The sequence below is a fragment of the Seriola lalandi genome, unplaced genomic scaffold (assembly GCF_002814215.2).
Source record: "Seriola lalandi dorsalis isolate HSWRI2012SDOR001 ecotype SW California unplaced genomic scaffold, Sedor1 jcf7180002054470, whole genome shotgun sequence".
Taxonomy (NCBI): domain Eukaryota; kingdom Metazoa; phylum Chordata; class Actinopteri; order Carangiformes; family Carangidae; genus Seriola; species Seriola lalandi.
This window is the reverse complement of record NW_019525023.1, coordinates 2,728,498-2,753,034: the sequence shown is the minus strand read 5'-3', so window position 1 is coordinate 2,753,034 and position 24,537 is coordinate 2,728,498. Positions and strand designations below refer to the sequence as shown.

Here is a 24,537-nt window from a genome sequence, read left to right as displayed (position 1 = left end):
GATAGATAGATAGATAGATAGATAGATAGATAGATAGATAGATAGATAGATAGATAGATAGATAGATAGATAGATAGATAGATAATGTGGCAGCAGATGATTTCTCCAAAGTGGCGAAAACAAAACATGACATCACTAACCTCTGCTCAGCCGCAGAGGCTGCTGGGAGTATCTCGCTGTGCCGGAGACATTTTGGATTTAAAGGGGCTGAGCTAGCCGTCAGTCCTAGCTCTCGGTAAGTGTTAACTATATTTGTACTTATTAATATTATAATTACGTGAATCATGTATATGGCCGTGTATGTAAGTAACGTAAATTTAAAACACCGTATTTAGAAACCATGGGCTCGGCGATTTGAACAGGGTGAACTCGGAACAACTAGGGAGTGGTGACGCTAGCTGGTTAGCCGAAGCTAGCTAGTTGCTGACGGGAGCGCTAAACAGATCAAAAAGCAAGCCTTACTAACAGGTTAGCTAAACCATCAAGTGCACATACTGAAAAATGTTAAAATAAATCTTGTGAAGGAATGAACGTGTACGATCCGCCTTTATTGATAATGAAGAACCTCCTAGATAGAGGTAGAAAGTCATAGCTCCGTTGTGAACTGCGAAAGTCATAACAAAATGAAATTGGTTGAGCTCAGTAATTAGCAGCGCTCATGTCAAATGATAACCACATGATTTCTTGTTTTATGTGTTTAAAGTAATTTGCAAATATTCAGAAGATTGCCTGTCTGTGTTCTAAGCACGTTGAGGTTGTGCAGAGTCATTAACATGTAATTATCACTATATTAAATCAAATATGAAGGACTGTTTTTCAGCATTTGCTACATCATTGTCGAGAAGTGGTGGAGACACAGGTGTCATATTTTCTACAAAATACAACTTAACTTAGACAGATGTTCTACCTGTTATCTGTACTTGCTTCAGTGGCAATAATCAGGCAGACATTTTTCAGATACCTATGAGTAGGAAAACAGCCCTTTTAGCAGCTGTTTCCAGTGGAGTGATGGATGACTGGACAGTGTCAGTGGCACTTCCCTCCTCGTTGTCCCAGGCCCTGCCACACCCTCCTTGATGGCTGACTCTCTTTTGTGTCTGCCAGTGCGAGCAGTGTGTTGGATTGCTGTTTGTGCAGGAAACAGAGGAAGATTAAGTGATCTGGTGGTGTCAAACTTCATCAAGTAGACAGGAAATGCATCTCTGGGGAGGTGGCACAGAGATTGGCCACTGGTCTGTTGATTCTCCCACTGCAGTCTTGCCATTTCCTATGCTACAGTTTTTTACTATCATTACATTAACATGCACCACACCCTTTCTCAAAATGTCTGTTCTCCAAAGTCTGTGCAATGTTTTGTATTTGCTCATTATGGATTTTCAGTTCATTCTTTATATAAAAATATAAGAAAATTATTTCAACTTTTGTCTGTAGGCTTGCTTTAAACAAAACCCAATTTTATCCTGTAATGAAGTCACAAAGATCCAATGTGCAAATAAACTTTGCAGTAGCAAATGCACATTTATGTCAATTAAGGGTTATTCAGTTGATCCACTATTTGAGATCAGTGGGAAAAAGCCTAATTGACTTAAATGACTGTAGTGCAGTGTTGGTAGGTAGAGATTAGGAGAAACAGGGGACTGAGTGATGTTGGTGTTTTGGAAAGGGAGATGTGATAATGTGAGGATTGAGGCCTCTCTGGAGATGAAGACTAATGAAGAGTGGAGCTCTGGATGGGCAATCATGACCAAGAGATGGTCCAGATTTCCACCCCTCAGAGGGAAATGAAGCATTCAATGCCAAGTTCACCAAGTTGTTTTTTAAACACAGAACTATCTTTCTTAACACTGTGAAAACCTCTTGGGCATTTGTATTGGCTCCTGAGCTAGAAGTGCTAAGATTGCGTCAAGATATTGTATGATCTTTGATCCCCCTGCAAGACTAACTTGTCCATAAAATTCAGTCCTCGTGCACATAATGAAAACAACAGCATATTAGGTCTCTTGTCTATTAAATGATTTTCTGTTTTGTTTTTATTTTTTGTTTCATTATATGGATGCTTGTAGCTAATGCTGCTAATGCCTCTGTCTGTGAACCAAGTTGTACATTCTGTACTTTTTTAAGTCCACTAATTGAGCATCTTATATGTAATGCAAATACAACATTGCTTTAGTGTAGATGTTCTACATTCCAGCTTTGGGTATGAGTTGAACCGGTGAAATAAATGAACACCTCTTTGAATGGATTTTTCACTTCAGGTCAATGCTGCTCTTTTTATACAGAGGTATTTGAATTGTGATTTTTCTGAAATCCAGTTTAATCATGTTATCAGAAACTAACTGGTGGTAAACTGGTCAACACTGCTTTATTAGTCAACCTGTGAACGTCACAGAAGAGACGGTTCATCTGTATGAATGGAGTATTTCCTGAGGTATGTATGATCATTACAGTTCAGGTGTCATGTTTCAAATGTTGGGTGTTTAGCTTTAGGACAGCTTTCTGGAGTGCACTAGGTAAATGATTTGATTTAACAGACGTTTATTGCTTGGTGCTAAAACGAGAACATAGGGCCAGGGGTTATATGTAAAGCAGTGTAATATTTCCACACACATGCGATAACAGGTTTTAACCTTGCAGTGTGTTGTGTGCCCTCAGCCTTGGTGACATGTGAAACTCCCTTTGAGCCTGTAAATAGTGTCATTTAGCCTATTCCATTGTGTCTCATTAGGTCTATTCCTTTGTGTCTGATGAGTATAGAGAAGCAGAGTCTAGATCAGGATGGCTCCCTCCCCCATCCGACCTGCTCCTCTGCACTCCTCTGTTTTCCTCCCACTGTGGGCGGGGTTGTCTCTTGATGTGCGCCCCAAGATGGTGTTGGTTGTTCTGAACGAGCAGTAGGAAGGTCACCATCATCCTGCAGGCAGCTCCCGTCCTCCTCTCCCCAGCATCAGCACTCATCACTCTCATTACAGTCCTGTTTCACTTCCATTTGCCTCTGTCTCGCACTGAAGATTTCCTTTTTCATTTTAAGAAGGATCTCTTCGGATTAGCACAGCAGATTTATGATGCACTTTGCTGATGTATAACACTATTGCTGGAGGAGGAGTCATTATTTCATCAGCTTTTCTCCGTGCCAAACTATGAGGCTCTGATCTGCCACTGAAACTGAGGTTAGTTTTCTGGTCCAGCAGGCTGTAGCAGCTGAAAACATCGCCAGCGTGAATGATAGATGGCTTAAGCCTTTAGCAGCCATTTAGTGCGCTCAGTTATGGAAAGATTCTTGGAGAGTGTAATTTGTACTTTTGCCAATTGTTTCCTAGTTTGTTTGTTTTGTTTTTTTTATCTTCATGTGAACTGTGTTTAGAATCAGCTTTTCCTCTATAATGATCATATGTTTGGACAGACCTGCCACTGTAATGGTTTCAGATCACAGCCTGACTGTAAAGTTACATGTAGTAAACTACTCCCATCTGTTAGGACCAGGAACATCTGTTAATGCACCGTGTCTTATCTGTGTTGCATATGTATTAAAATGGTACATCATGTAGCTCTAACCTCAGGGATTTATTGAAAATGGTTTCCCCCCTGTGCCTGTGTTTACTTTTACTTGTTAGAAGAAGTGAGCCAACAGCATTTCTTGTGACTAGCTACCTGACTTGCTCCTCCTGACCCTTGCTTGATCCTGATCGTTCCTGTACTTGATCATGAGGGCATTTGGATAAAAGCCCAAACTGAGTGAATATGTGCTGCTGTCTGGTGTAAGGTGCACCATGTACATGGGGAGTGCATTTTTTGATATTGTCCCAATAGCACTGTGACCCATTTCAGCAGTATATGTGGTCGTATTCCAGACGCCATGAATTAGCTGGTATGTCATTTCATTTCGTTATTCTGTTGTATTTTATTTTTTAAATTCCCATTCAATGTTATCACCTGTTTCATTTGCACTTATAAAGCAAAGATGAAAGCAGCGGAAAAGTAAATGTTAAAGATTAGTTCAAGTGAAGTGTTTTTAAAGTATAAAAACAGGCCTGTTGGACTTTATCTCATATCTGTAAAGACTTGGAAAACATTAACTCCATCTAGAGAAAGCAGAAGTACTTCACACAGGTGCTTGTGTATTTTGTCATGGCAAAGCAACTTGTTTCTCCCCTGGCTGGCATGAAAGTACTTCTTCTCTTTGTTAGCTACTGCGTATATACCCAGCTAGTCAGGCAGGCCTTTCATCCATATAGGTGTCAAACAGCTGAGACTCAGAGTAATTGTTAGGGGGCAATAAGCTGTCTGATCTGGGAATATGTTTGATCAGTCAAAGAGATGTTTTCATATCTCCTTCATAGCAGATTCGAGCTTTGGTGTCAGACCCTATCAGGGAGAAAACAGACTTAATGTCACTGAACTCCCAGTTTTATTCAAAACCATCATCTCTGTGACCATGCTAATAAGAGCTCTGCCTTATTTGTTTGTGACATTTGAATAGACTTTCATGTAAAGTAGCTAGTTCGTTTTTTATCAGGACAGAAATGGCCCTCAGTTATCTGTGCTGTCGTCTGTTTCTCTTCAATGTAAGTTCTCCTGAAACGTGTTACTTCTTGCCTGTAAGTTGACTTTACTGCTCTCTTGTTTTACTGTCATACACTTCTTGTAACTGCTGATTGTAAGCCCTCTAGTCATTTTTGTTTTTGGCATTATAATGTGTGCATACCATGACTAAAGCACACAGCCTCCCTATAACTGTTTTGTACTAATGAATTCTTTGCCGTTTGTTTTGTTATATATGAGTATATATTCGTTTTATTTGAGTACTTGGCCTTGATTATGTTTTTTTTTTTTATGTTGAAGGATTTTTATGCTAGGAGCAAACACAAGGTCACACTTTTGGTAGACTTTGATGTAGGTATATATCTGATCTGAAAACATTTGAAGTGGTTCAAATCAAGCGTATCTTACTCTTCAATTGATTATGTGCTTTGTTTCATCAGACTGGGGTCATTTGATGTGATGAAAAAATGCTAAATGGATCTTGCCACCTCGCTCACCGCTGTAGAGATTCACTGTCTCAGTGAATTTGCTGCTGGTTTCCTGTTTGTTCCTGTGAAAGAAAGGAAAGGGATGATTGTACATGAAGTGCAATAAAGCACTAAATTGCAGATGAGAGATGTTCAGTGTTACAGTCTAATATGCTCAGTATAAATCAGTCAGCACTGCTTCAGCATTTGAACAGCTTAAACAAGATGCTACCAGCTTTGCTTCAGGCTCACTCCACACTTAATGTCTTCCTTCACAACACAGAGAATTCCGGCATTTAACAAAATAAATAAATAAATAAAGTTTTTAATTGGATAAAATGGAAAACCAATATAATTTTTGGTTGAGAGGTTTTCACCTGACAGAGCAGAGATGTCTCCATGCTCTCATTAGTGTTAGGTCATCTGACACTTTTTATTATTGATCATTGCTGCTCTTCTGCCAACCCAGAGCCTCCAGCTGGTGGTACACAGGCTCCAGTGTCATCCTGACTAAAGCTAATTTCCACAGGCCGTCTGACATCCACTTGGCTTCTAGTTGACTTCCCTGTTTGCTTGTCTAGTGTCCATCATGAAATACATTAGCATCATAAATAACACCCCCACAACGGAGCCCAGCTGTGATTACATGATGTGACATGCATAAAATCACAGAGGGGGGGGGCATAATTACTGGATACCAGCAACAGACCCAGTTGGGTTTGTTGTCTGTGTTTCTGCCACTGCGAGTGTCAGCTGTAAAGCCGAGCCAAGGTCCGCTGAAAATACACAAGCAAAGCAAATGTTGTGTACGAAGAGGTATTAGGACATGAAGCTAACAAATTAAGGTTGGCAGCAATTAGAGCTGCAACGATTAGTTTAACCACAGAAAATTCATCAGCAGTCATTTTGACAATTAATTGTTTTCAGTCATAAAATCATCGGTCCTTGCAGCCATTTATTGATCATGTTGTGATGTCTCAAGTAGTTTGATTCTTAACCCAGTAATGATTCGCCCTCACTGAACACTGAAGAAATGTTTCACTGGTTTTTAACAGAGCTGCTATTTTCTCTTCTGTTGTTACCATTAAAAAAAAAAAGCTATTTATTGCAGTTATTTCAGCTGTGTTTTTGCCCCGCTTTAATAGACAATTTCAAAGCAGGGAGTGGCTCACTAATGGTGTAGTATATTTTTCTCCAGACAGGTGGCTCTCAGCTGGTGTTCATCCTTAACCCCTTATCCTCACTGATGCTGCTAAAATAGAGAATGCAATAGCTCAACATTGCCGAGTTGGAAGGGCAGGGCCGCTTTCTGCTCTGACATTTGCATGATGTAGCCAGCACTGACGTGGCTCAGTGAGTCATAGGTTATCTTCAGACTGTTTTGGGAAAATGGCACATGTTCTGTACGCCCACCAAAGGGCTGACATTTCTCGAGAATACAATATCATTGACGCTGATGTTTTTTTTTTGTTTTGTTTTTTTTTTCTGTGACTTGACCAGCTGCTGAGCTGTATTACTGAGGCTTTTGTCAAGTCATCCTCTCCTTCACTCTTCATACAGTCATGCAGCCAGCTAGGCCTCTGTTTGGATAAAGTGTTGGCACCAGAAGGCACACACACTGCAGCATCTGTGTGCCCTCTGTTACGCTGCAAGCTGCAGTCCTACTCCCAACCAGAGCTTATTAAAGGTGCCAAATCCCAGCAGTCTGTCCTCCCAGAATAATTTTAGCCTGTGCCCCTCAGCTTTCCCAGACATTCTACACATGTCTTTAAATTGTATGTGGCTATTCATTCAACACTTGCAGCTGAGAAATTCACCCACACTCAGTTGCATTATTGCGTTTTTAATTTATGTTTTATTTACTGACTACGTTCTGAATTAAGCTTAGTTAACAGCTCAAAAAAATGCTGACCTATCTCACTCATGAAATTTGAATCCCTTATCTGAACTGTAGTGATAAAACACAACTTAATTTCCCCTTTTATGGCTGTCATGTTGCAGGAGCATCATGCTACAATCTTATTGGCCTAGCACAGAAATGACACGTGTCTGTTACCGTCGGGGCTCTACACTGTCGGACATTGATATCTTTAAACTGAGACTGGAGAGTGGTTTCTTTAATGCCGCTCCAGCAGAGAATGCCTTAGCTGTTTTATAGTATATAAAAGATAATTTGCAACAGAAGCCACTTTCAATTAAAGAGAGGAAAAGTAAGAAAGAAATGTGAGAAATGTTGTGAGGGTTTCGGTTAAGCTTGAGCCACATCGTCCGTTCTCTCTTTACAGGTTTCCCTGAGCTGCGTAGAAGATGTCCACCATGGTGTATCCACGGGAAGAGAAGCTCGAGAAGCTCTCTCAGGAGGAGATCATCTCCAACACCAAGCTGGTGATCCAGGGTCTCGAGGCCCTGAAGAATGAGCACAACTCCATCCTCCACAGCCTCCTGGAGACCATCAAGTGCCTAAAGAAGGATGAAGAGGCCAACCTGGTGCACGAGAAGTCCAACTTACTCCGCAAGTCAGTGGAGATGATTGAACTGGGCCTGGGAGAAGCACAGGTAAGACGGGGTGATAGAAGTATGGGGAGGAAAAATAAACTGCTTATGAGTAGATAGAGTTTGGTCACTACGATGATATGAGCAAAAAAGAAATTGTAAAATAAAGTAAGTTACAGTTTTTAATATGAGAATTGACAGAAAAAGAGAGAATGGCTAACAATATAGTACATGTTGTATAATTGAACCCACAGAGCCATGTGCTACTGCCTTCTACTTTGGGTGGTTCTGCTTCCTCATTCTATACTGAGCTCGTGTGGTGATTATGATTCATTCACCATCGACCTTGCTGCTGCTGCAACAGTTTGTCCTTGTTAAATGTCTTTGCTCTTCAATGCCGTCTCAATCCCAGGTGATGATGGCCCTGTCCAACCACTTGAACGCGGTGGAGTCGGAGAAGCAGAAGCTGCGTGCACAGGTGAGGAGGCTTTGCCAGGAAAACCAGTGGCTGCGGGACGAGCTGGCCAACACCCAGCAGAAGCTGCAGAAGAGCGAGCAGAGCGTGGCCCAGCTGGAGGAGGAGAAGAAGCACCTGGAGTTCATGAACCAACTCAAAAAATACGATGAAGATGTCTCACCCACTGTAAGTACTGTACACTGATGCTAAGCTTTATCAAAACTGAAGCCCCTCTACAGATCTGCAGATTATTCCTTGCTAATGTATTTTTGTGAGATTGGGTTGATACATTTTGAGGTATTATATTCTACCATTGTTTTGTGTTGTGGTTAGAATGTCCTCATCATAACAGGACTCTTTAAAATCTATTGTTCCTTGTGACTGGAAAATACAATTGACTATGTTCAAGTTTCATTCATTATTCAACCTCTGCAGTGAAATGGAAATGAGATCACATTAGTTATCATAAGCAAAATGGGACAGAAAAACTCAGAAAATATTAATAAGAATCCTGGGCTATGAACCAAGTTGGAACAATTTTATTTTGGAAATGCATTGAAAGCACTGATTGAACTGTAAAAGGCAGCAATCTGTCAATGATATCTAATAGAGGAGCTGTTGGAACAAGAAATTGTATGGTCTTCCAGGAATGAGCCTTTCCGGTCAGGTTCTCATTGAGCTAGTGGGGAGATGAATCATTACACATTCTGACCTTATACTTAGTCACAAAAAGAGGCTGTAATAGCCTCTATACACTATCTGCTTAACTCAGCAGGAATCCATCATACCAGTAGCCTGGTTCTTGCTCCGGAAGCATCTTTTCCATTTTCCAGCTTTTAGCAGGCGGCCACATTGATACATCTTTTCTTTCCACTTTATCCTTAAAATCTAATTTATTTCATCAAAGTGAAATAATGAGCTCATAATATAAAGTATATTTTGATGCAGTGTTGAATGTGTTGGTATAAATGGCCTAATACTCCTCTGTATACCATTGTTGCCAAGTGTTAGATTAAATCTCTGATGGTCGTTGTCTCTCCACTTTGATATAATCATATAAATATGAAGTTTCCAGACAGATATTTTGTTGTGTACGGTCGCTTTAAGGAGTTCAGATCAACATGCTTTTCATTCTTAATTTCTTTGCTGTGTCTGTTACCTCTCATTGTTTATTCTGCGTATCTGATTTGGCTGATTTCTGAATTGTCGTCCGTTATTCCTGCTGTCTGTCAGAGGATGTGACTTGTAGGTCTGTTTTATCCTCTCAGCAGGAGGAGAAGGACAGAGAAACACCGAAGGACACCCTGGACGACCTCTTCCCCAATGACGAAGAGGAGCATGGCCAAGGAAGTAAGAACAACAGTATACAGCAATTCAACATGACATTATAATTCTGCTCTTCCATAAGACTATAAAAGCTAATAACAGAGCCTCTCTGTGATACAGGATTTTGCTTCCAAAATGATAGTTATCATTCAGAGTAAAAAGATATTAATACATGTTTATCCAAATGTATTAATAGTATGTGAATAAAACAAATGCGTATTACATTATTGGAATAGTAAAACAATTAAGACTTAGCCTTAGTAAGTATAACATGTAACATTTTTGTTCCAGTCAAAACAACTCCTATGTTTCTGATTAAATGCAAAAATCTAGTTTAGAAAAAACTCCTCAGTAAAGTTCTCAATAAGCACACTTGGTTTGGTATTAGTCCAATTATATGGTGTCACAGCCCCCTGAGTCAGTTAACCTGACTGTCTGTTAAGTCCAGTACACTGGGGGAGGTAATGTTGCGCCAGGCCATTAAACACTAATTGAATTATCCCCATAATCTTATTTCCTGAAATCACAGTATTGTGTGCATGCAAATGTAGTTAGTGATATAATCAGGTCAGAGTTTTCTCCTTTTGACATCAAAGTTGACCTTTGCCCTGTGCGTGCGGCCCCTCTACCCCCACAGTGCAGCACCAACACAACAGTGCGGCAGTGGCTGCAGCCCAGCAGGGAGGCTACGAGATCCCAGCCCGTCTGAGAACCCTGCACAACCTGGTGATCCAGTATGCCTCCCAGGGCAGGTACGAGGTGGCCGTCCCCCTTTGCAAGCAGGCTTTGGAGGACCTGGAGAAGACCTCTGGACACGACCACCCTGACGTGGCCACCATGCTCAACATTCTGGCCTTGGTCTATAGGTCAGAAAAGCCCCCGTACATGAGCTTTAGCTAGTTCTACTGTTATTTGACTTGTGTCGTGTTGCCTTCCTTTCGACACAAATTTTGTCTAAGAATCAGAAACATTCCGTCTCATCATGTCATCCTGTGTCTCCCTCTCACTCATGCAGGGATCAGAACAAATACAAAGAGGCAGCCCATCTGCTCAACGATGCTCTGTCCATCCGGGAGAAAACCCTCGGCAAAGACCATCCTGCTGTAAGACTCCACCGTTGTCATGGCAACTGTATCTTCGTGTGGACACATCCGTGTTTAGATAGATCAGATTGGTCATCTGGTCTTGGTTCATCATTGCTTAAAGACTCTGTCAACAGGGAGGCAATAACCGCACAGTCTACTGTATTTACTGTGCTACTCAGTCAGACTGTAGGGACTTCATTCAGCTATTAAAGTATGGATTTTTAACCATGTGCCTGCAGGCTTGAAAATAATCCATCGCAACTGCTCAATATCTGCTCACACGTCCATGAACCAAATCACAAAATGCTTGGAATAGAACAATCAATAGGAAAGCATTAAAACATACTGCGTGTTTCATTACCTTCGTGAACAGATTTGTAAGAATTGAGTTACAGTGTGGCACCAAAACAGCTTTAAAAGCCTAAAGGAAGCTATGAAAGCACAGTGTTAGTCCCTGCTGCTCCGTGGGATTTGCACTTTGCCTCATATTTTTGTCACTCAGTCTGATCTTCAAGACACAATAATGAAACACAAAGGTGACTTTGTGGTGACTACCACCCTGTTCAATTCAGGTGGCCCTGAGCTTTTTGAAAAGACTGCTTGATGGAACAACATACATTTTTATGACTGTGTTTGGCCTTTAGACAACGGTCAGTTAAGTTTTGACACTGTGAAGCTGAACTGTGAGTACAATAGCAAAGTCAAGAAAGAAAGTGGCCTTATTCAGGTTTTCTCTGTTTCTGCATGTACAGGTTGCTGCAACGCTGAACAACTTGGCTGTGCTGTATGGAAAGAGGGGGAAGTACAAGGAGGCCGAGCCTCTGTGTAAGAGGGCTCTGGAGATCAGAGAAAAGGTAGGCCACATCCCTGGATTGAACCAGTAGAGCAGTCCACAGCACAGCTAAACCAGTGAACAATTAGCTCATTATAATAAAGTAATTAACAGTGATAATGTATCCAAAATGTCAGTTGGACCTAAAGTAACACCAGCGGAAAACGGACTATAAATAGGGAAAAGAGCAAATGATTTTCTTAAATTGTCTGTGAAGTTTCCGCTGGGGGCCGTTTCCATGTTGGTGGGGAATTGGAGGGTTTAATTGAGAGCACAGCTGAAAATGGATAGCAGGTGTTGGGGGAGCGAGGAAAGAGACATATAGGAAGCATGACAAAGCTACAGAGCTCAGCAGGGTACAATGATTTCTCTTTGCCTGAAAGTTCTATTCCGTACCCTCTCTATTGATCAGCCAACCTTTTATTAGATCTCCTGAGTGCCTGCAGCAGGCAGACGTGCTGCCTGGCAAAAGCAGCAAGAGGAGGTGGAGGTACAGAAGGGAAAGATGCAGGAGGGAGCTGAAAGCTCTGAGGCACAAAGGGAAATGTTAATTCAAAACATTTAAAAAACATCTTGATTTCCATCAGGTCCTGGGGAAGGACCACCCAGATGTGGCCAAACAGCTCAACAACCTGGCTCTGCTGTGTCAGAACCAGGGCAAGTATGAAGAGGTGGAGTACTACTACTGCCGTGCCCTGGAGATCTACGAGTGCAGGCTGGGCCCAGATGATCCCAATGTGGCCAAAACCAAGAACAACCTGGTGAGAAATAAGTTACCAATACCACATCATCTTTTTCCTTTCAAACCCTTCACTATTCATTATACTATTCATTTCGTCAAGAACTACAGTCTCTATTGATGTGCCAAGGCAAACACAGCGTACTTATTGTGACTATAATCACTCCGTCAGCCTGAGCTTGGTCCCTGCGGAGGTGTTGCTAATTTCTGCCTACAAAGCTTCTACTAAAATGTCTTTTAGTTTTAGATTCAAAATTTTGTTGTATTCAACTGATGTTGCCTGACGTGACAAAAGAGCCACTATTTTTTTTCAACATACTTTTTGTAACTAAAAATTATGAAAGGCAGCAGAATATAATGTTATTTTACTCTTTCAGCACAAGAGTTGTCATCTTCAGAGGGTTCTTTGTTTCATTTAGCATTGCTTATAGGATACCATTGTCTGCTGACTTGCTTCTTGTAGCTCTCCAAGGCCCTCCTTCTTGCTTCTGTCCTGTCTCACTGATGATTGAAAGGCTGCGTGGAGACAGTAAGGGAGGCTCTGTGGTACTATATTGTTTTACGTGAAGCACAGTGTGCAGGTGAAATATGCAGACGGATTGCTGTTGCTGTCTCAGGGGACACATTGGGAGTCAATAGGCCCATTTGATCCAACACTAAAATGTGCTTTCGCTCCTTTTTCTTCTTCAGGCATCCTGCTTCCTCAAACAGGGGAAATACAAGGAGGCTGAGATTCTGTACAAAGAGATTCTGACTCGTGCTCATGAGAAAGAGTTTGGATCTGTTGATGGTAAGGCCTCAAAGTAGATATTACGATTTACAGTATATGGCAGCACATGTTTAAAAGGTGATTTCTATATGATGGAAGGTTCTTGTTTCAATCAACCTATAAACACATTGAATAAATACCACGTTATCCCAAGAAACATGGTGGTGAGTTCCAGTACATTGCCCCTCAGAATATAGAGACTAGATTTGCTTTTTGTTTTCAACTTCCTTCCACTATTGTCTTATGCTCTATCTGCTGTTGTCTCACACCAGCGAGCAGAGTCAGTGACGGACAGGTGATTAAAAAGTGGACGATGTTCTAAGCAGGTTACCAACCTCAACCATTCAGAGGAATCTTTACAGAAACTGTTTGAAGAAATAAAGAGTTTACTTCTCTGAAAGATGAGCTCTCGCAATTTTTCTTCTCTTTTTAGTTTAAGCTAAGCTTTTTGTTGGCTTTCCATCACAGATTAGATTCACTGCTTTGAAAAAAGACTGAAAGCGACTCGGCACAATGCACTGCTCTGACAATTTTTGAGCAAAGGCATCTCACATTTTTCTGAGAGGTTCGTTTTTCATTTCTCTTAAACTGACAATAGTCTGTGCTTAAATTTTTTTTGAAACCTCTTGGTGAGTTGAAGGTTAAAGGGAAGCAACACAGCAGCAACCATTAATGATGAACGTGAATGATGAATATGTTTGTGGGTTTCATGATACATTCATGCATAATAATGACTACTTGACAATGTTAAAGTTTAGTCTAAGTATGTGAAAATGAGTGTGATGAGAATGATTCTATATTACTTTTATTTATGAGAGAAACAAGTTGTGTATTGATTGTCTGTATTGCATTTATACTGTTTTCTGTATTAAGATCTATACACTTATATCCTTATTTTATTTTAGAAAGTCTGGAAAATGCTTATTATAGATTTAAAACACAAACTGTATGTTACTGTTTCTACTAAAGAAGCTCAGGAACAGATGTTGCGCAATCAGTCTTTATATTATTAACAACTATCTTGTACATTCAGCCAGTGTTGATATTTTTAAACTTCAGGGCAAAACAGACTGTGGTTAATTTATCATTCAGATGTGTCTTCAGCCAAATACAACCCAAAAAAGATGAACATGAGTGTACATGGATTTAATAAAACGTCAGTCTGAGGACAACCAGTCCAGCTGTTTTCCAGTCCTGTTGTACTGTGTGTAGACCACCTCTCCTGTGTGTCTGTCTGCAGCTGAGAACAAGCCCATCTGGATGCATGCAGAGGAAAGAGAGGAGATGAGTAAGGTGAGAGGGTTTGTGTAATCATCTCCATGTCATTCTGAACAAGAGCAGAGCAAAGGAAAACGTTTTAAATTCAATAAGGCTCTTCTCATGCAAGGTTGTGAAATGGCAGAAAACAGGTCCGTGTATTTCACTTCCTGCAACGTGAAATACGATATTGTCCTTCACACACACAATATGAGTCCAATCAGGCAAATGATAGTTATATGTAAACATCAGAAAAATGCTGCTGATCCAGTTTAAACCACAGCTTCCCTTCACTTGTTTTTCTTCCTCTTCTCCCTTATTTACTTCCAGGGCAAGCACAGAGACAACACTCCTTACGGAGAGTACGGAGGCTGGTACAAGGCCTGCAAAGTCAACAGGTGAGGCAGAGACTGATAAGCCTGTTTTTACAGCTTGGTTATAAATAAAGTCACTTGTTAAAGTCCAGAAATAGAATTACATTAGATTTATTGTTTTATCAATGTGTGAATTCAGTATATTGTAGAATTTGTTAATTTATTTTTCACAGATATGTGACTAAATCAGGATTAGTTTATAAATAGCTTTCCTAATCCTCCAGGGTTTAGAGTATCAGTTTGCTCAGACAAGACTGTTCCTCGTTTGACCTTCGAGTAAATTTCAGTGTACGTATCTCTTCTGTGTCCAGCCCTACAGTGAACACCACCCTGAGGAACCTGGGTGCCCTGTACCGCCGACAGGGCAAGCTAGAGGCTGCTGAGACCCTGGAAGAGTGTGCAGTGAGGTCTCGCAAGCAGGTCAGCAGCATTTCCTAACTGAAAATGCCCATTTCTGCATGCAGATAGCTTATCAGGTCCTATTTTTGTCAATTCTGAAATGTGTGCCCCGTGTTAGGTCAGCAAATCTCATGATATTTCTTTCCCTTTCTCTACATTGCTATGGATCCAGAGCAACACAGTAAGTGGTCTCCAACTGATAGCCCCCCCCCCCAATAGAGCCCCCACCTCTCTCCCCTAACATCACTCCCATCTCACAGTCATTTAAAATGTCCCCTTGTCTCTGTGATGCTGTGACAGTAATGTCAATGCATTAAAGGAGACAGGAAACATAAAGCCACTTTAATTCCTCCATATAACTTTGCACTATCACCCATATCGACTAGCTACTGTCTACCTCTGTGCTGACTCTGACTGTAATATGTTTGTTTGTGTGTCGTACCTGTGTGTTGTTTCCATCAGGGCATCGACCCCATCCACCAGACACGTATGGTGGAGATCCTGAAGGACACAGATGGCGATAGGCGGAGGAGCAGGGATAGTCTGACCAGCGTTAAGTATGAGAGCGGCTCTGAGACTGGCGAGGAAGTGAGTATGGGCGTGGAGTGGAACGGGGTGAGTACAAATCCACTATAGTTGAGTCAACATGGCCAGTGACCTCAGTGGAAGAACGAGGTGGTGTTTGTAATATCACAGGGAGTGTGGACTGGTACACTCCATCCCATATATTAATAGAATTCAGAATAAAATACACTGATTTGTTATCTAAACTGAAAGGTGAGACAAGAGGACTCTTGTTTTTAAGATTAGACCACTGATGTGGACTGATGATTAGGAAGTCCTCTGGCTCCTCTATCTAGATTATAGGAGCCATCTATTTTATGATGTCAGTGTTGCACATCATCATAAACCAAACTTGAGTGAAGTCTGAACTGCACCTGCTTTCTCACAAAATGATTTCGATCTACTTTAAAAATTCATCAGTAGAATAGCAGATTATTCCCAGTTCTTGGTTTGGCTGCACTCAGTGAACTGTATCTGTACCAGTCCATCAGCTCGCAGTAGATGCACATCACCATGTCCTTCCCATGAGGATAACCAGGAAATCCATTTTTAAAAATGTAAAGCTGATTGAGTGTCTTGGCATGCTGACCTGTTGTTTTTGACAGCATGAGTTTGCTTTGGACTAGAAGTTCACATTTATGTTGTTCATTGCTTGACAATGAAGTTCTAGTGCTTTGTTTTTAATAAGTGGTTGTTGTTTTGCTGGCAATGCTTCTGCACAAGTGGAGTGGTAACAAAAAGGCACAAGCTCATTCTGTGGCAGCCTGGCAACATATGAAATATGTATTTGCTTTTGTGGGACTCAAAAGATGCAGCGTGTCTAAATCCGCATTAGGATGCCTCATGTTTCCCCCATTAAACACAATTGACAGGATTCCCAATATCCTTGACGCTCGTCCTTCTCTGCAGTATACTGGGCAGTTGATTCACAGCAGTTCATCCTGCCATTTTATTGCTTCATTATAATGTCCATCCTGGTTGTGTTTCCCCCAGACCAACAATCGTTAGTGTCATTCCACCGTACAGGTTTTATTTCTGCACGATGCTTCCCTTTGGACTTGTAATCCCTTTCCTTGTTATTAAAGGGGCTGGTGCTGAAAACAGGATATTGTTTGCAGTTAAACAGACGCTACTAAAGCTGTGTCCCAGCTTGAAGAAGCCCTCTGGTCACAGTTACATAAGCCAGAGGGCAGGACTGTGCCAGCAGACATGCCTCATCTGAGCTTGTGCCTCTCCCCTCACTTAAGTGCAGCCACGCCCTTCACTGCACACACCCAGTCCAAACATGCATGTAGCCATGCCAGCCTGCTGGGCTCCCCCTTAACATGCACACTAATGGACCATATGTGTTCACTGTTTTCACACGTTTGACAAATGTCTGTTAACCTGATGTCTGCTGCTCTCTGAATGAGTAACATTTAGTTGAGAGGTGGGGTTTATGTTTGCTGGCTGTTGTATGAGTGTGAATGCTTCTCCACACACATGTTCATACGCATAACACAGCAACTCCAAACCGCTTCAGAATTCACTCCAACAAACGCAACGGCATGTGTATTCATCGGAGTGTGCACCTGTCTGTCTTTGAAACATGTGATAGCATGCAGAGGATTACTGCTTGTGTGCAAGCGTTTCATTATCACAGCCACAAAAAGTAGAGATGAAATTCACACGATCAAAACAGACAATATACTCACGACATTCTCATGCTTTTAAAGATTGTTTCTGAAAGCGAAATTGTCACAAAACTTTTGAGCTTTTGACTAAAAGTTTAACAACTTCCATCCATCCATTCATCTACAAAGCTGCAAACATATGTAAATACAACCTAGCTATCTTGTTAGAAAATAGGCTTGTAAACTGCTGTCTGCTTCTGTGTAGATGTTTGCTGAGAGATAAAGTGACCTATCAGTCACATACTGTAAAGCTTTGCTTGAACATGTCTTCACGCTGCTCTCAGAAAGTCTGATATGTCACTGAGGATATAGATGTGGTTTACATACTCAAATTTACGCATTTGAATAAATGCCTTCTCTTTTGTTATGGAATCATTTAGACGGTACTAGTTTAAGGAACTCACTTACTTGGTTAGTGTTGAACCAGTGGATGTAGACGACAGCGAGGAGATGACAGCTGTCAGCAAATTTGTGGTTGTGTTCAGGTTAATTAGTAATATATATGTGCGTGAAAATGCATGATTTGACTCGTGTGTGTGTGTGTGTGTGTGTGTCTGTAACTGCTTTGTGCTGTACGCTTTCATGTGCTGCCTGTTAGTTTGCATGTTTCCTGGATTTCATCCTTTGCCTTTTTTCCTTTTTCTATGCGTCACTAACCTACTTCCTTGTTGATTACTCTTGCCATGGCAACCAATCAGCCTGTCAATCAAATTTCCTTTTCTCACTCAGTGGATTGTACTCTCCCTCTTGAGCTGTCATTCCACACAAGACGCTTGTGTGGGTTGGTATGTAGTGATGTAATAAATAGGCTAGGTAATTAGTTCATTAGTCATCTGTTAAGGTAATACAACATAGGGCAAGCTAAGGCTAGTATTATTATGTAGTGTGTAGTAGTAGGATTATGTTCTCATCATTCATCAGATGCAAATTTGGCTTTAGGAAATTTTAAACTGCTAAACTTTACGAAGGACGTTTGAATTCAAAGTGCTTTAGATAGAGATATTATTCATAACATCAGTCCCTCTTATCGTCAGTGTAATGGCTATATGAGTATGGCCGTTTCAGTGCTGATGCTTGCAGATGTCTCACATCTGCAGTGCACAGTCACTTGATGGGTGCAGTGTGCCAAGTTCAGACTTTTTGGTAGCGAGAGAGGAAAGAAAAATAGCTGAGTCACAGTGACTGCAGCCACCAACCGACTGCATCACTGACCCGCTTCTTGTTTTAGTGCAGCACCTTAAACAGCTGCAAAATTTCAGAGAAACGCAGCTTGTTTGTGTTGTATTCCTCAACTGGGGTTCACAAAAATCTATAACCAGACCCCAAGTTGTAGCTGTTAATACACATACATAAACCTGGTGCTGGACAGTCAGTGCAGTTTATTGTAGAAAAGTGTAGGTGTCTTGCATAGATAACCCAACCCCGGAGCTCTTAATCTTACAATGTGTGCTGTTTTTGTCTTTTTGTCTGTTTCTCTCTTTCTCTTTTATCAGGCCTAAGCCATCAAGATTATTCCTCCATCCTTCTCTCCTTCCCCAACACAATAGCAAAAGGATGTGTGTTGTCGTTCCCTCTGGCCTTCTCTGTCCCAACAAACCGACTACCATTCCCGGCGCCCCCTCCAGCAAAGACTCAGAAAGCCCCCATCCTGGCTGTCACCCCTGTCCCCTGTTCAACTGACAGCTGCTGGGACGTTTGGTCTTCTCATCTCTCTGCTCTGTTTTCCCCTCTCTTTCTTTCACTCTCTCTATCCTTCCCTCTCACTAACCCTGTGTCGCCCTCCATGTCAGAAATCATTACTTCAACTCTTTCTCTCACTTAACATTGAAAAAGTCATTGGGTGTGTAATCTTTCCCTGTGAGGAAGTCACTCGCACATTTTTCCTCTCTCCAACACCCACTTGTAATTTTTCATAGGTGTATAGTAGATTTATTTGGCAGGAAAGGAGAGCATTAAAGTTGGAAATATAAATTATTGGAAAAAGGCTAAACATACAGAGGAAATGCTGAAAGATGATTTTGAGGTTCAGTGTCACCTTCGACAACAGACTAGGCTCCAGACATCACTCCAACCCACAGTCAGATTAAAGGATACTGATACTAGACTGAATATTATACAAAATAAATTCAGTTCCACGGTTGTTCTGCATTGGTCTCACCCTGAATTTGTTTGTTGCCTTGAGCACTCTCGGCCTGTTTCTTCTTGACCTCAAAGCTAGCTTCCAACCTGCCTGTATTTAGCCATTGTAGTATCTGTTTTTTTTGTTCTTCTTTTGGTTCATTTATGTGCGTTTTCTGTTTAAACTAATGCCTGAGATCAAATGCCTAAAATGGTACTGTAAAGTTACACATGCCAATCAAGATATTCACCATAATTTCCTTTTAACATCTTCAGCCTAGTTGGCAGGAAATGAGAAGGGAGCATTGCCATTTTTGTTTTTATAGATATATTTCCTATTCATTTTAATTTTGTATGATTTTTTTGTTTACATTTTTTAATGCTTTTTGATCATTTTGTGGCTGAATATAAAGGCAGTAGTATGTCAACAATGCTATTGTGTTTACCTGTTGTGAAAGACCAGAATGCTCTGCATCATTTAGGCCAAAGCTTACAGCAGATTGGTCAGATCACATCAAGCTGTTGTTGCCATGGTAATTTAATTTCAAGTTGCTCCTTGTCCTTGGTTTGCTAAAGTGTTCACACAGGCTCCACGCTGGCACAGTATGTAGAGTGCAGCTCGCATTTACAAAGGGAATTAGCAACGCTGGCTGATGCTGTGAAGCCAGTATGACAGCAGAAGCCAGCAAGAGCATCTAGCACAGATACTGGCCACCTGAAAGATTGCTAAATAATAATAGATTTCAAAATAATGGTCATAAATGCCCAGGATTGCCTTTACTTGTTGGTGTAGGAGTAATGTTCTAATTCAATGGAAGCCTTGATTCCACAGTAGTTTTAGTGTGTGTTTGTGTATGTTTTGGTGGTACAGTCACAGTGCCCTCTCTGGCTATGGATACTGTATTTTGAACACAAAGCTTAATGGGGTGTGTTGCCTTTTTTCTTACACAGTTGTTTGCAAGTAAACATCGTCACTTTGGTGAATCATGTTTTTAGACACCAAATGTTCAGTGCGAGTGTTTCCTCAAGATCAACATGTTTATTTCAGATGTTTAACTAACTGAATGTAAAATGACTTTAACATCTTGGAAGTGTAATTGTAGGCTGTATTCATAGATTTGACAAGTGCATTCACTATACGGCTTTTCAGTATGCTACTTGCCTTGATTCTTCATTCCTTCCAATGAGTACACCTATACTTCTAATGCAACTCTGAACAAAAGAATTGACTATGTTCATCACATAATTATGACAATATTGTTGTGTTAGTGGAATGCTTATTTATTGAACTGTCTATTCTTGACATATATAGTGTGACTTCAGTTTCCTAAAGTGGAAGAACATAAATGGTAAGGTCTATAAGCACTATCTTAGTAAGTAGGACTGCATCATATTTACCATTCTGCATTGTGAAAATTATTGCATCAACACTTGTTGGTATTCTCAAATAAAGTTTTTCATTTGTGAAGTTTTGTCTTTTCTCTACACCGGATGGAGACGTCTGTATTAATGTGTCATCAGTGGAAACAGTGATTCTTCTGTGTTTCATCTCTGCTAGCGGCTGCAGAGCCACTCGGTGGTTTGCGAATATTTCATCTTTGGTAGCTCTGTCTAAATCCTCAGACTAACCCACAGTTCCCCCTGCTGGTGATGAGCCTGTATTGCATAATTTAACACCCTAGACATTGTAAATACAGTATTCCATTTGGTGTCCCTCCAAAGCCAGAGGACGGTATTCATAGCGTGTTTCTTACTTGGTTGCTCATTAAAACATACGCCATGTAGTATAGCTGGTATAGCCTCTACATTAGAAACTGTAGATTCTAATGTAAGGATGAATGGATGGTTGGATACATTTCTGTGACACACTGACACATGTAGGTCTGAGGAGAATCTCTGGTTTTGGTAACGGTTCATTCTGCTACTAACAATAAGTTATTAACCTGCCAGTTCATTTCTTGATAAACTGATTAACCATTTAGTCTATGGAATGTCAGATGATAGTAACGGATGTTAATCACAATATCCCAAAGCCCAAGGTGACATCTCAAAGTCATTCCTGGGTTTCAAGAACCTGTGATAAAAGACAAAGAAAAGCAGCAAATTCTGACAATTAGGAAACTGCAACTAAGTCATTTAGTAAAGTATTTGTGCTTTAAAAATGATGTAAGTTTACAATTAATTGACTATCAGAATAGTTTCTGATGGATTAATGGACTAATTGTTGTAGTTCTACTTACTGTAGATAATAACACTCAGTATGACCATGGAACCACGAGGAGACCCACACACTAATAACCATACTTAAAGTTATGAAGTTGATTCTAATGCAACTAGTGCAACTTTGCAGAGGTACATTTGCTTGTGGATGATATTATATACATACATAAGAGCAGCAGACATATTTACATTTACATTGTTCACATTTATATATTTAGCTAAATATTTTCAGCTTTCAGCTATTTCATATTCCATCTCACTGATTGTTTTTTTTTTTTTTAACATTTTATGATTTTATTAAAGATAAACATTTCAATTTTTGAACCTTTGTTGTGAGGCTTTCATGCTCACACTATTGGCTGCAAACAGCCATTTATAACAGGACTGATTTACACAAGATCTAATGCAAAAACATGTCTCAAAGCTTAAATCATTTATATACACAAATATGTAACAATTCAAATTCAAGTTAAGGGAATGACCTGTAATTCTGAGCTTTTCCTTTGCAAGGTCAGTGCTGAATGGATGGGTTGATGAGTGTGTGTGTGTATCTGCAGGACGGCAGTGGAGCCCTGCAGCGCAGCGGCTCTCTTGGGAAGCTCAGGGACGTTTTGCGTCGTAGCAGCGAGATGCTGGTGAAGAAACTACAGGGCAACGGACCGCCTGAACCTCGCAGCACCAAGTAAGAACTGAAGAAATCCTCTGTTATGACGGAAAGTGGATATGTGAAGCAAATCATACTTCTTGTTGAAGTAATTCATGTCTTTTGGAGGCTGTTAAATGCATTCTCGGGTAATGACTTTTTCCCCTGACTCATAGTGGTTTGGAAACAACCTCCCCAGCTACATGAGTACTCAGTATTTTTTATGTAAAGCGCGATCCCAGACACTATGAACATTATTTTCTTACTGTTAATATTACTATTCAACAGCATGAAGCGAGCTGCTTCCTTGAACTACCTGAACAAAACCAGTGATGACCCATTTCAGGTGAGGAGCAATTTGTACAAATTGGATTAAATATCTGCTGTATAGGTTTAAATGTTCTGTTTCAAACTTCTTATCTTGTATATCATGTGTTTCTCTGTCAGACCCGGGGAGGCAGTAATTTCAGGGAGAGCCGGGGACTGAGCTCCAGCACTGTTGATCTCTATACTGGAAACTGAGCCACAGGTGGGCAGGCGGCTTTCTATCTGCTGATCTGTTCACCTCCCCAAAGATGCTCCTTCCTGTGGCTCGTTCTCTGAGCCAGAACGATCACTGACAACACTACCAGACGGCGTCAGCCTCCCACACACCCATTCCTCTGTCTGTCTGTCTGTATGTCTGCATTTGATCCAAAGACCCATCTCCTCCAGGATCCAGACCCAAAGACGTTTCATTTCATCAAGACAAATGCACAACTAGCGTGTTTTTTGTCCCGTTTGCTTTTAAATTCAGGTTGTTGATTTTGGTCTTCCACTGACAGATCGCCGCATTTCCCTCATAGTGTTCCTAATTTCGGCGTCACCTCTGTGCCTCCTAAATGTGGCCAAGTAAACAGACCTCATCTCTCCCCCTTATTCAAAATCGCTGTGACTCTGCACTTTCACTTCATCTGTTGCCATAATGTCACCTGTGCTGGTATATTTCTCCTTATGTTGTTTTGATTTGAAATATTTGTGTTTCCTCAAATTTTTGTGTCTTCCTGTACTGTTTTTTTTTGTTTTATTAGTGCAGATTTTTTTTTTTTCAACATGCTTAAAATAAAGATAATTTGTAGATTTTGTTTTACTTTACTAAATAGGTCTGTTGGGTTTGAAATGTAAATTTATCATAATTACACTGTTAAAAAAAAAAAAAAAATTTATTTTCATTTTAACGGTTATACATTTGCCTGTTGAGATTTATTTGCAATGCGAGGTGTTGGTTAAAGCTTTGGGAAACAGGATGAAATGTTTGACACGATTTGAGCCGTGATAACTTTTGTTCATACCAAGTATTGATAAACTATTTGAAATTTAAAAGGATGCTGCTTTAACCTCTGCAGCTTTGAGATCCGAGTGTGTTTTTTATGCACCATTTCTCTCCCATTGCAGAGAAAACACAGGTTTAAACTTTGAGTCATTATTGGTCTCAGAGAGCTGAAAAACACAACCATGAAAATGTTCAACTTTTTAAATTGTATATGTAAAAAAATAATGAGGCTAAACTGAGTTGCTTAATTCATCCTGAATGATATCTGGTGCCATGTAAGACTCATCAGAAAGAGTATTCTTCTAATGTTGTTTACAGTGATTAGGATGTGTGATCCATGTCTAGATTTCTATGACGTGATTATGATAGATTTTGCACAAATGTCAGATGGGTGTCTTCTGTCTTTGATTGCATTTTTTTGTGAAGCTTCACAAAAGAGCTGGAATGTGTTGTAATTATTTTTTTTGCCCTTGTTTTATGTTTTTCCTCTCATCCTTTGTAATAAATGTATTAAATAGAAGCTGATCATAATATTCACAAATCATGGAGTTCATCAGGAAATTAGTGGGAATAGAATTGAGTGTCGATGTTGGTAAAGGTTGAATGTGCATCTGTTTCTTATACAGTCCCACATGTTATAAATAATGCCTGATAGCAAATCTGACCTTGATTCAGTAATAAAACCAACAATTTTCTATTTGTGGTTCTGTTCTTGTTGTTTATTCTTGATTGTATGTGGCCTATTTGTGGCTTGAAAATCCTCATAAATTATAACATGAGTAAATATTTGCCTTCTGTTGTCTTAAATTGACCAATGTTATGTCTTTCCTTGTCCCCGAAGCTGCAGATTATAGCTCATTGAATTCCACCAAGCAAGATCTTAAACATTAGTATCTTAAGTAAGTGTGGGAACCCTGGGAACGTTGATGGCTTGCCAAGAAGTGACGTGTCTCCCACAGTTTTCCCTCCTCCTCCTGGTAGAAGTCAGCCCGGGATCTCTCTGCTCACTGGTAATCTCTCAGTATGCCAAAGCTTTAATGTGGAGCCCCAGCCCTTTAGGAACTCTTGAGCGCTTTGAATTAACCGATCCCAGGATGGTTTTTGTTCTCCCGGGAGCTGTCGGGCTCCTTCTCTCAGCTGTCTTGGAAGCAAACAGCAAGTGAGAGTAGCAGAGTTCATTAGTGCATGAATGTTGACACCATGCACGCAGAACCTTCAAATGCAAGATGTGTGCAGGTTGTAGCTGTTGCCTCCTGCTTCAAGCACTCCT

The 24,537-nt window shown here is 40.6% G+C and overlaps 1 protein-coding gene across 4 annotated transcripts; it reads left to right on the top strand.

The window, feature by feature from the left end:
• Positions 1–153: 153 nt before the first annotated feature.
• klc1b (kinesin light chain 1b) lies at positions 154–24,051 on the top strand. 4 transcript variants are annotated; one of them, XM_023411618.2, is made up of 16 exons: positions 154–235; positions 7,292–7,562; positions 7,912–8,142; positions 9,228–9,306; positions 9,920–10,148; positions 10,298–10,385; positions 11,120–11,221; positions 11,787–11,960; positions 12,629–12,728; positions 13,948–14,000; positions 14,295–14,362; positions 14,650–14,758; positions 15,200–15,352; positions 21,870–21,994; positions 22,244–22,301; positions 22,403–24,051. In XM_023411618.2, exons 2-16 carry the CDS (start codon positions 7,314–7,316, stop codon positions 22,475–22,477), a joined length of 1,893 nt encoding a protein of 630 aa, XP_023267386.1. In that variant the 5' UTR covers positions 154–235; positions 7,292–7,313; the 3' UTR covers positions 22,478–24,051. The 4 variants fall into 4 exon arrangements, with proteins under 4 accessions (XP_023267386.1, XP_023267385.1, XP_087031593.1 ...); XM_023411617.2 differs by having other exon boundaries at positions 9,225–9,306; XM_087175467.1 differs by lacking the exons at positions 21,870–21,994; positions 22,244–22,301; positions 22,403–24,051 and adding an exon at positions 18,468–20,560 and having other exon boundaries at positions 9,225–9,306; positions 15,200–15,325.
• The last annotated feature ends 486 nt before the right edge of the window (positions 24,052–24,537 follow it).

Excerpts from the sequence above, each read along its gene's own strand:
- klc1b (XM_023411617.2), top strand. The coding sequence starts at position 7,314 with ATGTCCACCATGGTGTATCCACGGGAAGAGAAGCTCGAGAAGCTCTCT. Across the intron at positions 11,222-11,786 it reads CTCTGGAGATCAGAGAAAAG|GTCCTGGGGAAGGACCACCC; the intron begins GTAGGCCACATC and ends GATTTCCATCAG. Across the intron at positions 22,302-22,402 it reads CCAGTGATGACCCATTTCAG|ACCCGGGGAGGCAGTAATTT; the intron begins GTGAGGAGCAAT and ends TTTCTCTGTCAG.